This window comes from Alosa pseudoharengus, unplaced genomic scaffold (genome assembly GCF_046254945.1).
Source record: "Alosa pseudoharengus isolate Yale_2024_CS ecotype anadromous, Long Island Sound unplaced genomic scaffold, YU_APseudo_1.1 YU_APseudo_1.1_scf_13, whole genome shotgun sequence".
Taxonomy (NCBI): Eukaryota; Metazoa; Chordata; class Actinopteri; order Clupeiformes; family Clupeidae; genus Alosa; species Alosa pseudoharengus.
In genome coordinates, this window is record NW_027468598.1 from 4,465,879 (window position 1) to 4,482,500 (window position 16,622).

The 16,622-nt window shown below is 43.2% G+C and overlaps 2 protein-coding genes across 3 annotated transcripts in view; one reads left to right on the plus strand and one right to left on the minus strand.

Annotated features, from left to right (window-relative positions):
- Positions 1-1,287: 1,287 nt before the first annotated feature.
- Positions 1,288-10,077, plus strand: meis3 (myeloid ecotropic viral integration site 3). Its single transcript, XM_076281445.1, has 13 exons — positions 1,288-1,368; positions 1,733-1,835; positions 4,532-4,671; positions 5,142-5,316; positions 5,397-5,459; positions 5,767-5,817; positions 5,976-6,125; positions 6,265-6,373; positions 6,578-6,726; positions 7,320-7,396; positions 7,757-7,815; positions 8,034-8,120; positions 8,320-10,077. The coding sequence occupies exons 2-13, from the start codon at positions 1,824-1,826 to the stop codon at positions 8,514-8,516; spliced, it is 1,269 nt and encodes a 422-aa protein (XP_076137560.1). The 5' UTR covers positions 1,288-1,368; positions 1,733-1,823; the 3' UTR covers positions 8,517-10,077.
- A 3,321-nt stretch (positions 10,078-13,398) lies between these two features.
- The window catches only part of rinl (Ras and Rab interactor-like), a 12,710-nt gene continuing 9,486 nt past the window's right edge, over positions 13,399-16,622 (minus strand). For both annotated transcript variants that reach the window (XM_076281861.1, XM_076281862.1), the window contains 2 exons: positions 14,697-14,828; positions 13,399-14,340 (listed from right to left, as the gene is read on the minus strand). In XM_076281861.1, coding sequence (XP_076137976.1) covers positions 13,757-14,340; positions 14,697-14,828 — 716 coding nt within the window. In that variant the 3' untranslated portion in view covers positions 13,399-13,756. The remainder of the gene's footprint in view (positions 14,341-14,696; positions 14,829-16,622) is intronic.

Below are 16,622 nucleotides of genomic sequence, written 5' to 3' on the forward strand. Positions count from 1 at the left end.
GCAGGTTGGTTGATGTTGCGGTGCTCGGAGGTTTCGCCTCTGTCATGCTGCCCACCGCCCACAGCGAGCCTCGGTCCCTGCGCAGCGTGCCTGACAATGCTCCGCGATTGAAGTGCTGGCTGCCTGTGAATATCTCCCTGCAGGTGGGGGCCAAGAGAAACGTTTTGAATAATTATTATGTCACTTAAGAGTGATTTACAACACAAGACCCACGTCTCGGCATCTGAAGAGCTGTGAAAGTTTTTATTTAAGCTCATTGTAATTCACGCTAAAACATTGTTAACTTGCGTATTCTCATTAAAAAAAATTGACCCTGCAATTGATGGATCATAACACCTCTAGGCCTTAATAAATGAAGTTACCGAAACAACAGCACATGGAGATGCCCAACAGTAGGCTATAACTGATGTCATAAAACAATAAAACATTAACCTACTGAGGCTGTCGTCGTCTTGGTCTAATTATAGGCTACTGAAAGTTATTTATGATTTTGCTGTCCATCAGGTAGCCTAATTAAGAGAGAAAAAAGATCTAGGCCCTTAAGATAAGCCTAATTGCTATATAGAAAATTGATTGATGAAGATTGTTTTTGCGTAGAACAAGCAGGTCTGTCTCCTTGCCGATCTAGTACAATGAACGAAGCACACAGGCCCATAACACATAGGCTAACACACTTTATCCCATAACGACCGTGGAGTAGCCAGAGCTATAGCACAGTAGGCTATACGCTAGTGAAGGATGCAAGCATCGAGAACAACTGATGCGCACTGTAGCCTAGATATGGTGACGACCATTAAACGATCGCAATGTCTTAAAGCCAATATGCTGACCTCAGTAATACGCAATACATTTCATAGCATATAAAATCAGTCTATGGTGTGGCTCTGGTTTCTCGACAGATGTAGGAGGTAAGGATGCGTCCGTGTGTGTGTGTGTGTTTGTGTGTGCGTCTGTGAATCGAGAGCGTGCCATTGAGATAAAACGAGGGGGTCTGCGTTTGTAATGCGCGAGCGTGTGTGATGAGGAGGTGGGGGGTGAGAGACCCCGTCGTGTTTTGACCCCCCAAACAACTCCAGATCTCAATCTCTCCCTCCATCGGCTCTTTTCCATTCCCACTCCCCTCTCTCGCGCGCGCAGGTTTAAAGCTCAATCGCTAATTTCTTGCTGACACAATTCAACTCGTTGCATCGGTCTATGGACATCGGCAACGATCAAAAAAGGACGCCTCTCTCCTCGCTTGCCATCTCGCCTGCACGCCGACCTCCGACACACATTCAGTGGATCACTGCGCTATCGCGGCCGCAGCCCTTGCATGATACTCGTGGCACGGCCTGAGAAAGAGCTTGGACAACCTGCATTTCGCTTTCGGTGGGATTTTGTTTGGATCTTAAACGCTTACATTGAGATATGTTCCAGTCTCTTGTTTCATATTTCGCCTTTAAGACATGTAAACCATCATGTTGTTGTCTACAGTAGCCTAGAGTATAACGTTATGCACAATTATGAAGTTCCTCTTTAGTCTTTGTTATGATAGCGTGATCTTAGCGTAAAGTTACAGAATTTCTGCTACTTGAGAGCCGTGTTTAACAACTGACACCCAAGGCTATGATAACACATTATTGACCAGTGATTCACTATCGCCAAAATACTCTTAAACCAGTTGACGAAGCTGTACATTGATTAATTTATGATTTGACTCTTATTGCTGTAAACGCCTTTATCATTTCCATAGTGTGGACAAGTGACAGAACGCCTGCGCCGAAGCGCCGGACTGTTGGATCGGAGTGTCGTCTTCCTCGGTGTGGGACTGACTTCCGTGTCGCATGGATAAGAGGGTAGGTCGGCACCACATGGAGACCGCCGCATCTTTTGCACAAAAAACCTCTTTCACACTAGATATCGTGCTTTAAATTAAGATGTACTTTCCGTGTACGATATCAGGCTGAGTGTATCTTGGACCATGGTAGAACTGTGGGTCATGAATAGTTCTAGCCCTTTAAGAAGTCACTCAAGGGGCAGTACGATATTAATATATCGTTGACATGCCTTGTGAAATGTCAAATCATGTGATAAGGGCCGCATGTTTTGTCTGTAACAATTTCACCTAAACATTCAGTTACAGCAGCGTAGGCCTAGTTTCTTTAGCCTACAAAACAATCTAAAGGCTACTAAAAATATTTTCTAAACAGAAGTGGGGTCTTGCAAAATACGCTCTTAGCTGATGTCACCAAAGGGGGGAAGCCGGCCTACGAAAACCTTACTTAATTCATATAGCCTACTTAAAACATTAGAAATTGCTGATCAGAATCTAAACGGAAACAATATGAGAAGTGGAGGATGAGTAGGCCTACGCTATACACAATTGTTAAATATGTCCAAATGTGTTAAAGAGGATAGAGAGAGACATGGGGCGAATCTCTCCAGATTTTTGGATAGGCATTTCTTTTTTCTCATTTTTGTGTTTCTTTTCTAGCTCTCTTTCTTTTCACACACACACACACACACACACACACACACACACACACACACACACACACACACACACACACACATATATATAGAGAGATTTCTTAAAGATATAATATAAATATAAAAAATGCGTGACCTAATTTATTTATTGACTAAATTGTGCGTCAGTCTGGTCTAAGCGAAATGTAGCTTGACCGAATGCATTTTGCTTTTGCTGTTATTATTTACTTGGCACTTGTTAAATTAAAAAAGCCCACATTCTACTTTATAGTGAAAAACGGTGTTCTTCCAAAATAACTTTTTTATGCTGGCAAATATCAGTTTGCACCATGAGATTTGTTCATCACGGGATTAGTTCATTTGCTACTTATTGTTATTTCGGTTTCACCTACCAAAGCGAAAGCCTCGCTTTATATAGTTAGGTCTTCATTTGTCATGAAATCATGAAATAGCCTACTCAACACTATCGTTGACAGGTAGGTTAAGCTACAATAATCCTTTTACGAGTTTATTTTGTAGCCCAAATCTAAGCGATGTGTTATTAATCTGTGTAACGCCTACGACATTTCCAAAATGTCTAACATCTGAAATATCACAATCTCTTTAGAGTATTGGACATAGATTATAGGAGACCAGAAAGTAATGCAACTTGGATATGTGTTCAGTTATTACAGCTAATGTCTCAGGAATTTGTAGCCTACGACAATCTCAGCACCATTGAAAACTTTCCTGCGTTCAAGCGTCTTTAAAAAGCAAACAAACATATCGGCTAGGCAGTGCCTTCAGTTTTGAATTTCTACATTATTTTAGCCTACAAAGTAGGCATACGTGAGAAGACAATAACATAGTCATCCATGTTTGAGTAAACAAGTTATTTAAAGTGCAATATATGTAATTATTGACATTGTTTTACAGCAAACGTTTTGGATAGAGCGCCCATCGAAAAACTTAAAATATTTTAATTACTGTCAGTAGACCAAATTCTACTGTTCTTCCAGGATCATCATAGTGATCAAAGCAATGTGAAATTGGTTGTTGGAAACTTCAGGCTTTGATTGACCAAAAAAAAAAATGTTGCAACCTAACACTGCATACATTAAGAAGGGCGCTATCGGATAGCTGTAGGTAGTGACGTTTGTAGCTCGGCTTTGTAGAAGGAAATGTCTCGACAAAGCCCAAACTGGGTGATGCTGTAGGTGTTCCCATACTAATTGTGGTATTTTCGCCTGTGGCAATTAATATAGATAAAGCTCTGGAAAAAGCTGGAGATCACAGATCACTGGGTTTCTGAGTGACATTCAAATGAGTTGATGGTCATATGGATGGATTTGCAATGGTCTCTTAATTTTGAATATGACTGTCAACTCATTCAAATGTCACTCAGCAACCTTAAGATGACATCAGAAAAATGTACAGTGGTCTTTTAATTTCTTCCAGAGCTGTATACACACACACACACACACACACACACACACACACACACACACACACACACACACACACACACACACACACACACAGTATTTAGTATTTATCCATAGCATTGTGGTGTTCATGTCAGATTGTGCGGCTTACACTGTGTGTGAATGTGTGTGTGTGTGTGTGTGTGTGTGTGTGTGTGTGTGTGTGTGTGTTCTCATGTTTATGCATAAGACTGGTAGTGAGAGGGAGTTTGTTTTGTATGAATTTGTCCCAGGGTGGATGTTGCTTTGAGCTCAGAAAAATTGCACATCAAAGGTTGTTGTTTATCAAGGAGGAGAGAAAATTAGCAGTTATCCCAAACAGTCCCAGTCCTACACACACACACACACACACACACACACACACACACACACACACACACACACACACACAGTGTATGCCGCACCATGTTCTCCAGTTAGAAAAAATAGGTATCCTATACAAAATGCCAAAAAGCATGTGAGAACATGGAACAGAGCTGGGTTTGGCAACTGAACTGTCCTTGTTGCTTTTTGATGGTTTGAGCTGAAGACCATAGTGTTTTATGAATGTGCTCTGGTGGGTAGCCCATAGCTGATAGCTGTCTCTGGCCCTGTCTCAGTATGAGGAGCTGGTGCAGTACCCAGGGTCCGAGGGCATGCCAGTGGGAGGATATGAAGAGGCCATGAGGTCACTACCACCCCCACACTACAGCCACACCATCCCTGACTCCCTCAAACACCACCGTGACCAGATCTATGGGTGAGTTGAAATTCCACTCATGTTGCACCAGTGTGTATTAATAGTAATGTAGTGACTATGTAGGACTGCACTGACTATATTAGACACAGTTTGTGTTGCATGCTAATTAATGAGGTTTATAGAGGCACATTGTAAATGAATGAATGATGATTTCTTTACTGTGCTGAACTGTACTGTGCTCTGAGTGTACTTGTTTTTGTGTCTGTATCTGTCCCGTGCACCTCTTCATGACAATATCAACAGAGGGGACTTAGTGCTTTCATATGGCACCGTGTTTGGGTTCACTCTTGCTGCAAGTCAAATCTGTGTGCATTCTCACTTTGAATGTGTATCTGTGTGTGTGTGTGTGTGTATCTATGTGTGTGTGTGTGTATCTATGTGTGTGTGTGTGTATCTGTGTGTGTGTGTGTGTGTGTGTGTGTGTGTGTGTGTGTGTGTGTGTGTGTGTGTGTGTGTGTGTGTGTTTATAGCCACCCTCTTTTCCCTTTGTTGGCGTTGGTGTTTGAAAAGTGTGAGCTGGCCACCTGTTCACCACGGGACTCCTCCTCACTCTCAGTGCCACCCCATCTCTCTGGCCTGGCCAATCACAGCGACGTCTGCTCATCAGAGTCCTTCAATGATGACATCGCCGCTTTCGCCAAACAGGTACAGTTGAGAGCTCCAGTCAACTTACGCAACAGGCAATCTTGCAATGATGGAATTAAACATCTGTAATAAAAGATCAGTTGCTTTTTCAGATTCGTTCAGAGAAGCCTATTTTTTCATCAAATCCTGAACTGGATAGCCTGGTAAGTTACACACACACACACACACACACACACACACACACACACACACACACACACACACACACACACACACACACACATTAGCATACAGACAAGCACACTGACACACTCTATGCCTCTATGGCACAGTGCCACACAGCAATTAATTAACTGAACCCTCCCTTAATGATCTCTCTGTAATAAATGTATTATCTCAATTATTAATTTCACAAGCAGTTTAACATCCACTAATAAACCTGATCCATCCACTCAACTGACGAATGATCATCAGTCATGTTGCATATGCTCTCTGTTTGTCTCATATTAGATGATACAGGCCATTCAGGTGTTGCGCTTCCACTTGCTGGAGCTGGAGAAGGTATGCATTTCAACTGGCCAGCACAGAATGCCATTCCTTAGACAATGGCGTCTTACAGGCTCTATCTATATTGGACATGCAGTATTAGCATTATCATGTTTGTGATAGGTTTCTCACATCTGTCCTTCTTGCTGGTCTACTTCCCTACTACTCTCTAGGTGCATGAGCTCTGTGATAACTTCTGCCATCGTTACATCACCTGTCTTAAGGGCAAGATGCCCACTGATTTGGTGCTAGAGGACCGTGAGGGTGGGTCCAAATCTGACATGGAGGATTTTACTGGATCGTGCACAAGCCTATCAGAGCAGGTGTGTAGTTATGAAGATTTCATTCGTTTTTTCTCTCTTATTTGACTTGTAGCTCTAGTGTAATTAAGGCGTGTCTTCCCAAATTCTGATCTGGTTTCATTTGTCCTCTCTCTCTCCTTCTGCCACTGCCTCTGTGCAGAATCAGTCCTGGCTGAGAGACCCAGATGACTGTGTGTCCACCCCCTCAGGTACTCCCAGCATATCCTGTGGCTTAGCCTCCCACAGCACTGAGAACTGCAGTGATGCAGGTACCCATTCACCCCTGTCCCTTTGTTTGTTTCTCTTTACCTCTCTTTCTCTCTCTCTCTCTCTCTCTCACACACACACACCCCTCCTCATGCCTCATACAAACACCTCTCTCTCTCTCTCTCTCTTTCTTTCTCACTGTATGGCTCTCTCTCTCTCTCTCTCTCTCTCTCACACGCATCCTGCATGTCTGTTCCCTCCTGAAGGTGATGGATTGGATGGTGGTATGGCCTCGCCCAGCACTGGAGAGGAGGATGAACCAGACAGAGACCGGAGGAACAGCAACAAGAAGAGAGGCATCTTCCCCAAAGTGGCCACCAACATCATGAGAGCATGGCTCTTCCAGCATCTATCGGTAAGAACTGGAGAGACATGGAGAAATATGGAAAGCTACAGCAGAGAGGTTGTTGGGTAGAGCACACAGAGGTATCCAGTCTGCAAAGAGGACATATTGGTGGAGCATGCGAGTGGGTTCATGTGAAGCCTGAACCAGGCTGAACCCAAATCCTGTAGGTGGGGTAATGAGCTACCGGTAATTAGCACTTAATGAAGCAGCTCAGATGACTGCTGTATGGCAGCGAATTAAAAATACATGACATGCGCCAGAGGGCAGGTCCTCTGTCTAAGGTCGTGTCTGCCTGTATCCTGTTCATGTCCTCCTCGTGAGACAGATTACAGAACACATTTAAAACGGAGTCAGGTGGATTTGTTTGGGGACACGCTGTCCTAGTACTTAGTCTGTGGTGAAACAAATACGAGTGCACTTTTCTGACTTTTAGATATAAAATGCAAAGCTTGCCGCAATATAGTGAAAAATGATTTCAGGTCAGGGAAATAACACATGAATAATAGACAAAGAAGAAATAAAATAGAGTGCAATGAGATAAAAAATGTCTGTAGTGTGCACATTGTAAAAGTCCAATTTTTGTTATTATTGTACAATCACAGCATCCATACCCATCAGAGGAACAGAAGAAGCAGCTAGCACAAGACACTGGCCTCACCATCCTCCAGGTCAACAACTGGTCAGTTCTTAAATCAATAATCAATGAAAAACCTGATTTCTATTACAGAGTTTTCCTCGCCAGTAATAATCATCAACTCTGACCCAATCAATACTGATCAATCAATTTTTACATAAAGATCAATATTCATTTTGTTGTAATGAGGATTTATGTTGCCCTGGGAAGAGGTTAAAAACTAAAAGGTCAATCTGGTTCTGATTCGGTCTTTTGTTTAATTATTGGCTAATAAATAAAAACCTGTCTTTGTATTACTCTAAGACTTAGTTTATTAATTGCCTCACATCTACTCTCTCTCTCTCTCTCTCTCTCTCTCTCTCTCTCTCTCTCTGTCTTTCTCTCTCTCTCTCTGGCCATAATCAGGTTTATCAATGCCAGACGCAGAATTGTCCAGCCCATGATTGACCAGTCAAATCGCTCAGGTAACACCACTGTTTCATGCATACTGACAAGAATTACCGTTCGCAGCACTTCAGTATGGTGGACATGTGAAACCCTACACTTTGGTTCACTGCAATGTTATTATACCATACCTACTTACCAATTGTGTGATGTCCCATATAGCATTCATTATGCACCACATCAGCACTTTTATATGTAAGGATATGATTTAGCTTTTCTTTTGTCTTTGTTGTTACAGGTCAAGGTACTCCATACAGCCCAGAGGGGGCAGCACTAGGGGGATACCGACTGGATGACCAAGCTCATCTGAGTCTTCGGGCTGCAGGTAAAATACAGCATTTTAATAGTAAAAACTGTGTGAGGCTCATGGGCATCTATGTGTCTACGGCATATTGGAGACTTGTGAAAGTCTGAACTGAAGTTGTGCCAGCAGCTGGAATATGAGCACTGGTGTGAGACTCCTCCTCTCTTCTCTCCCTCCCTCCCACTGGGCCTGTCCCTCTCTGTGCCCCCCTCCCCCGCAGGTCTTCAGGGAATGCCGTCTCTGCCTGCGGACTACCCCGGGGCTCTGCTCTCTCAGCCGGGCTACTCCCATGCCGCTCCCTCGCTACACCCTTACCCTGGCCCCCACCCGGCCATGCTGCTGCACCCTCCACCCCACCCCCACCCCCACACGGCCGAGCCTCTCATAGGACAAAGCCTGGACATTCACGCCCATTAACCAATCCAAGAGGAGCTGGGCGGAGGTGAAAGTGCTGTTCCCTTGTGTGTGGCGGACATACACTGACATCCTACATTGACCTGTCCAGCGCGCAGGCCCAGTGACTGACCCTCTCTCTGCAGCAGCACCAGTGATGGTGTGGGTTTCCACGCCGCGTCTAATGTACTTATTCCACACAGATGCTGCTGACTGCATCAACAACACAGACATGTCTGCTGCCTATGCTCTTAGCCACGGGATTCTCACTGCATTGTGCCCATAGAACAGTATCTCCACCGTGCCCCCTGACAGAAAGGGGCATTCATGCCCGTCTCAATCTGCCCACTCTCTGGACCAGCATCTGTCAGGTGTCTATCAGTTTCCTGGTAGCCTCTCGCACTGCTATTGAGACCTTCCCATCACTCAGCACGGAGGAGACGGCTCTCTCCCACCAGTGAGCTGTCATCTAGCGTCATCACACTGCTGCCAGCCCACATCCTTACCTGCTGTATTCTCGCTGCTGAACACCCTTTTATAAACGTTGACTTGAATTTTACTTGAGTTCAGACACACACACACACACACACACACACACACACGCACACACGCACGCACACACACACACACGCACGCACACACACACACACACACACACACACACACACACACACACACACTCACACACACACACACACACACTCAGACACGCATATGTCTTCCTATGGCCTTGAGGCTTGATCCAAAGCCTCCGCAGTTCTGTAGTGCTTCCCCTGACACTTAGCGTTCTCTGTGGCCTCACCATAAGGCCTTGCCCTCTGCCGTGTGAGTGAGTTAGCCAGCATTGTAGCCTGATGGACTGATGGATGGGGTGGACACACAAGAGACTGCTTGTCACTGTCCCCCCTCTATTTGAAACAAAAAATGCTGTGCTCACCCCACGTAGCCCTGAAACCAATGTGAGGATTTATCCTGGCAACCTTCAAAGATGGCACAGCATTGTGGGTTGACAAGTAGGGAGCTTTCTACCGGGTCTAGGTCTTCCAACCTGAGGTTACAGTTTTTTTTTCTGTCGTTTATCTTACTTGTTGCTATCACTAACATCCAGATTACCTTATTTAATTGAATCTTTTAAAACTTCAAATGTTGTTCTGTTTTGTTGAATTTATTTTTGTATTTATGTATTGTAATTAATTATAAAAACCTGGGGTACCACATGTCAAGATATTGTCCTGATTTTTTGGGAGTTGTTTGTGTTATTTTCTATAAATGCTTACCTCTGTGACATCCTGCTAAACACAATGCAGGGTCCTCCATGCCATGTGCATCTCCTAGTCTGTCTATATCGCTCTCTTTCATGCTGTGTAAAATATACACACAGGAAGCATTTAGCCACATGTTCAACTGTGGAACTGGCCATCTGTAGAGCTTGTTTAAAATGGGTGTAAGATGTGCGTGTGTGTGTGTGTGTGTGAGAGAGAGAGAGAGCGCTTTTGAACACTCCTGGATGGTGGAGTTATTCCCTTCCTGTTCCTCCTATTTGGAGAGCCTCATGTACTGATGGTAATTAATATGGTTATTCTGGTGATACTGATGATGATATTGATGATGTTAATAATTATGATAATGATGCTAACAATTATAATTATGAAATGAAACCACTTTCTTATGCAAATGTGTGTGAATTGTTTTTCTTTTGAAATTCCATGGCACAAGTTTTTATTTTATACAGCATTTCATGCACAGCTGAATTTCAAATTCCTTCAGAAGGACAAATGGGCAACACAACAGTCAGCTGTATGACTGTATATAGTATAGCTAGTAGTTTAATTTATAATTGCAATATAGAATAGTGACACTTAGAATTTTGATTTCTATTCATTTTGCAGATTTGGTTTAAGGACAAGATTTAATCTTTTTCTTATGCAGAGATGCAACATTAATTCATCTGGTCTTCTCTGATTTATTGTACATCGTGATGCAATCTCATCTGCTTACTGAACTGGGATGATGCAAGATTTTGCAAATGAGTAAACAAGATTTTCTGAGAATGTGATGGATTTTTGCAAAATCTTATTTCAGCCCTAGAGGCCTGTTAAACTAATTACTTAATTCCACCGCACTGCCTTTGCAAACCTAAACTCAAGCATTCTCATCGCGCGCCTTCTCTCACGGAGCAGCAGATCATCTTAATGCTAATCACCAGCCACACCACTGAAAACACACACTCAAACAAAAGTATGCAGAGAAAGAATTTCACAAGCCTGTGATCATTTGTCTCCAGTACGACAGGCTGAGCACTATTCCAGCGCATGTCTCCCTGAGGTCAATCTTCTCCACTCTCTCCACATTCACACTCTCTCCCTCTGGCTCTCACAACACAGTTCATGTGATAGATACAGCCTGCAGCAGGGGTCAGAGTTCATTTGAAGGTTAACAGGAAGTGGCCTATCTTTGTGACCCTTGGTAGTGACCCAGGCCCTGCCTCTTTAACTTCTTTTCCTGTCCTCACATGCTCATTTTCATTCCTATGGAGTATCTTGTTTTTAATTTATGTCTATTCTTATTTAATTACTAACATGTTTTGGTATTTTGGTACTTTCTCACCATTTTAATCTCTTCCATTTTATGAAGCATAAATAATTAATTCACAATAAACCATATTTGTAAGACTCTGACTTATAACAACAAATAACACTTCATAATCCATTCACTCTGTCACATCTACAAAATAGAACTAAACAATGACAATGGTTTTATATTGATACACAAAATGTTAATATTCATAAATGGCAAATTGTTTCTGCACACATGTGGCACACCTGATATGGGTATACAGAGTGAGCAAAATGGAGAAGGGACACAGGAGTTTCATGAGTCTGTCTGTGGATGTAAGTGTTTGCATGTGTGCATAATGTCTAAATCTCTGTGTGAGTGTGTATGTGTGCATGCGCGCATGTGTATTTGTGTTTGCATACATGTATTTAAAAATGTGTAAATTGTGGGTGTACGTACACAACTGTGTGTATGTGCACACAAAAATGAGTGTCCATGTGTGTGAGCATCTCTGTGTGTGTGTGTGTGTGTGTGTGTGTGTGTGTGTGTGTGTGTGTGTGTGTGTGTGTGTGTATGTGTATGTGTGTGCGCGCGCCTGGATCTGTGTGTGAGGGGAGTGGGAGGGCTTCTCATGATCATTAATCATCCAATTACACACCTGTCAGAATACAGACAGAGGGGGGCAGAGGGTGGGAGGGGAAGAGAGAGAGAGAGAGAGAGAGAGAGAGAGAGAGAGAGAGAGAGAGAGAGAGAGAGAGAGAGAGAGTAAGGGGAGAGTGGGAATGAAAGGAAAAGAGAAAAAATAGAATTTGAAAAAAAATACTCTGAATGAATGATAAGTTGACAAACAGAAGTGGATTTGTAACACAAATGCAGGAAGAACAGAATAAAATAAAAGAGAAAATAATGTGCCAATTAAGGCCAATCAGAACAATGAAATCCCACATGAGATGCATATGGATGTGTACAGGAAGTATCCTTCAGGACAAATACAGCTATCAGACGCTGCTCCCACCCCCAATCTATAACCAATGCACCCGACCAAGTGAGGAAAAAAACAGGTTGAAATGGCTTTGTGTCTGAGGATGATCATGGGTTTGCCCCTCTTTAATATCATTTACAAGGAGACAGAGGAATGCTGCTACCTGCTCCAGTGCTATGGAGTAATGCATTGGGTAATTGGACTGAAAAGCGTTTGGGGCGCGTTTCTAACCCCTCTCATCTATTTACCACTCCGAGCTCAGGAGTCTTCATTAGGAGGAAGGCTCATTAGAGAGCTGTCAATCATCTGCCAATGAAACAAAAATGATTTTCCTGTACAAGGAGGCACAGAAGAGTGCATGTGATCCTATTCATATGTCTTTTTATGTGTGCCTGGGTCTGTCGGCGTGTCTTGTAATTAGCGTGTTTGTGTCTTTAGGCATGTGTGTATGTAAGAAAGACCAACTGCGGTTATTTCATCTGTTGTTCAATGTCAGAGTGTTTGTGTGTAATACTGACTCGAATATGTGCTAATACTGCTGTTTAAGAGAGGAGAGAGAGAGAGAGAGAGAGAGAGAGAGAGAGATTGAGTGATGTTGGAGGAGGCATTCTCTCCTGCGGGGCTGGGTGCAGAGAAATACCCCCCCCCCCCGCACCATAGCCCCTGTGACTCTCTTTAATGCCCCAGGCCTTCACCATCTGTGAGCTCAGTGGCTCACATGCTGCAGCCATATATCTAATTTATGGCCACTCTGAATGTCTAATACAGTTGAATCTAGTATGCATAATGTATTGCATATGTTAAAGTGCACGATCATGTTTGTAAAACAGAGACTGCCTCCCCTTTGTGGCTGATGCAAGGAAGTGGGAGCCAAAGTCAGACTGTTTCAAATTTGTGTTTACATGTTGAATTTTTTAGGTAAAGAAAAAAGCCCAGATGTTTTATTAGTTAAGATCCAAATTCTGGCTAGTTGCCAGATGTGCCATTAGGCAAATGTGATTGAGTTTGTAATTCTGTATTCAGGCTCAGGAGGTTCTATGTGTAGTGAGAATGTGTATTTGTGTGTGTGTGTGTGTGTGTGTGTGTGAGAGAGAGAGAGAGAGAGAGTGTGTGTGTGTGAGAGAGAGAGAGAGCAAATGCGTGCATGCGTGTGTATTTGTTGAGAGCGATGGATTGCTGTGCATGAGCAACCATATGAACATACATTACCATATGGGGCACACTCAATGTGTGTATGCTTATGCATGTATGTATGTATGTATGCATGTATGTATGTATGTGTGTATGTAGAAGTGTGTGTGTGTGTGTGTGTGACTATGAATTCATATATTTGTATTTGTATGTGTGTGATTGGGAAGAAATGACACATTCTGTAAACAGTCTTTTTTAATAATATTTGTGGATGTGTGAATAGCTCACACAGGTCTTTCAGAGAGAGGTCATCTGAAGTTGTGACTCAACAGCAAAATGATGCTGTATAAGCTCATATTGACATTGCTTAACAGTGATCATTATAATCTCTTTATCTCTTTATTTTCTTTTTCTTACAAGGAAAATGCATATCACAATTTACAGACCTCATAACTTAAACTCTTTCTCATCTCCCAGGATTACAATAATTTCACTGAAAAACAATACTGCCACCTACTGTCAAAACCTGGAAACATCTCATTAATCAGCTCATTTGATTCCTTTGTGAAACACAAGGTGGTCTGCTTCAGTCTCCTCAGTCCTCAGCATCACTGCTACTCTCGCCCTCAGTGTCCACCTCCTCCTCCTTCTTCTTACTCCAGAGAACCTCTGGGCCCTTCAGGAGGCTAGCAGAGCCCCTGTGCTCTCCCACGGTCACTCCAACAGGGTCCTGTTTGGCGTCCATCTCCAGTCTTTCTGTTCTGGTCCCTGTGCCAGATGCTACTGAGTCCCTGCCTCTGACCCCAGCAGACTCGTGGTCTCCAGGTTGTGGCACTCGTGTCTGATGCTCAGACTGCTCCACACAAAGGTCCACTACGCTCACGTTCTCATTAATGACCTGCAGTGTCTCCTCACTCCCCACAGGGAGCGCCAGAGTGTCCTTGCTCTCCCCCTCAGGCCCTAGCGATGTGCCTCTAGGGGTTGTCTTGGGGCTTGTGTGCCTGCGGATAGTTCTGCGGTGACTTCCTCTACGTGACTGGTTGCAGTGTAGGGTCCGTCTGCGATGCCATTGGCTGAGAGACTGCTGGGCCTCCACACTAAGCTGGCGTGCTGCCAAGCGGGGACGGAAGGTGGTGATGTAGAAGAGGGCGGAGTAGACAGATGTCAGGTAGTAACCACCTGACGGAGACAGCAGGGGAGGGAAAGAGAGAGAGAGAGATTATGGATGTATAAAGAACTAAAACACTGCCTCAAAAAGAAGACAGACCACATTATAATATGAAGGGACCGACAAATGCACAAACATGCTAGATCTGTTTCCAAAGACAGGGCAAAATACAGTATACTGTCACACAGGAGCTTGGTGTAGGTGTGAACTGCTGTTGTGCAACTGAAGAAGGCATGCAACTATATGTAAAACTATGTCTGTAGGTAAATATAAATATGTGTCTGTGATGTGCATCACTGGTTTGTGCATATCTGTTTGTGTGTGTGTGTGTTCTCATGTGCCTGTGTTGGTCTGCATGCAGCCTCACCCTCTCCCTGTAGTTGCATGGGGTCCAGGAGCTCCATCATATAGTCTGTGTCTACTTGCAGTGTGACCACATCACTGCGAAGTAGCACCCATGTCAGACAGGGCAGGAAGTCATCTGCCCCGAAGACCACACCTGTAGCACAACACATGACTAAAGACCAGTTCAAACCATACCAACACAGACCAGTCTAGACAGCACATCAACACAGCCTACTGGCTGACTGCCTATAGTACACAGCCTTTAATATAGATTGGTCAATACAGACCAGTCTATGCTACTGATGAGTCACTGTACATCACTACACACCAGGCTTACGTCTACCAAGAGAGAGCACAAAACGGCAATAACACAAAACTGTTATCTATGCACCAGGCCATAATACAGTAAAACAAAACACCTGGCTGCAAAAGGACACCGGGGATCAGATAACAAGATGAACTCATTTCATTCCTCATTCCAGAGACTTTCATTTCTCTGCTTGTCTCCTCTTAATGAGTCTTACCTATAGGCACAATTTGAAGTTTAAAAAAAGTTTTGGTAATGTGGTATTTTGATTTCACATAGAACATTAACCTATGGCATACCAGTTTGTCTGCTCATAACAGCTTTAAAGAGAAACAATTTTCCACTTTTTGAAGCTTGTTTTGTGAGCAATAGCTTTGGTATCATCTGATATGATCAAATGAAGTTGGTGTATGGTCATGTGAGGGGATAATTAAGATATTTCTGTAAGCACATATAGGCTATACACTATGCAGTTCTGAAGTCCGGGTTTGAACCACCCTGTAAAAATATATAGTATCTTAATATCTTGGGAAAAAAAATAACCAAAAGACATAGTTAACATGCTAGAAAGCCTTCTATCAAAGTCTACTGTGCTGTTGTTGCCATTTGTGAGGTTTCTGGATGCCTTTTGAGATGTTTATTGACTTCACCAAGCATGGAGGATGCAAGACTGCCACTACAATCCATAGGGAACCAGTTGAAGTTGTACACGAATACAAATACCTGGGCACTGTCATCGATGACAAACTGCACTTTGATCTCTAGAGGTTATTATAAAAAATTGTCAACAGTGGCAGTATTTTTCGAGGAAGCTACACTCAGCAGGAACATTCTTAACGTTCTGACATCTCCTTTACTGAAAGCATCCTGACATTTTCACCCATATGCTGCCTTTACTCCTTGTCAATTAAAAAAGAAGCACATCCAGAGCATCGTGAGCACATGCTCAAAAATCATTGGCTGCCCTCGTCTCTGACATCACTGCACGACAAGGCAATATTATGGAAAGCTGACTCTACCCATGTCCTACACACAGCTTTTAAATGGCTGCCCTTTTAGACGTCTGCACTGTCCTTTGGCTAGCACTAATCGGAGGAGGCTATCTTTACTTTTGAGGCTATTCGCCTTCTGAACTTGAGTACGCTCCCAGCCCCCTCCTCCTCCCTCCCCTGAGACTTATCCCCCACACATACTTCTGTCTTATTTATGAAGTGAGAATTATATGAAATTAACTTAATAAAGCTTTGAATAATCAGAATTCAGACGGAATTCCTTTATGGCTACTTGTTTTTTTACCTGTTCGTTTTCCCTCTATTTCAAGCAAAGCTCACCACCTGGTACTTGCAGTGTCCTATAGCCTGTGCTTTGGACTCTTGGTATTGCACTGAGTTTTAACACTACCACACTTCTGCAATCCACAGGATGTTATAACATCACCAAATTAAAGTATGGTAAGATTAACACATATATTAGTGGAACATCCATAACAGTGCCCATGATGCATGTGTAGCGTTTAAAAAGTCCCTACAAATATTTTGTATGTGTTTATTCACACCAAACCCCAAAAATAAGTCAAGCATATTTATGAGCTAGTCTACCGCCACAGTCCCAAAGCTCTCAGATGAAGTGTAATGAACACTA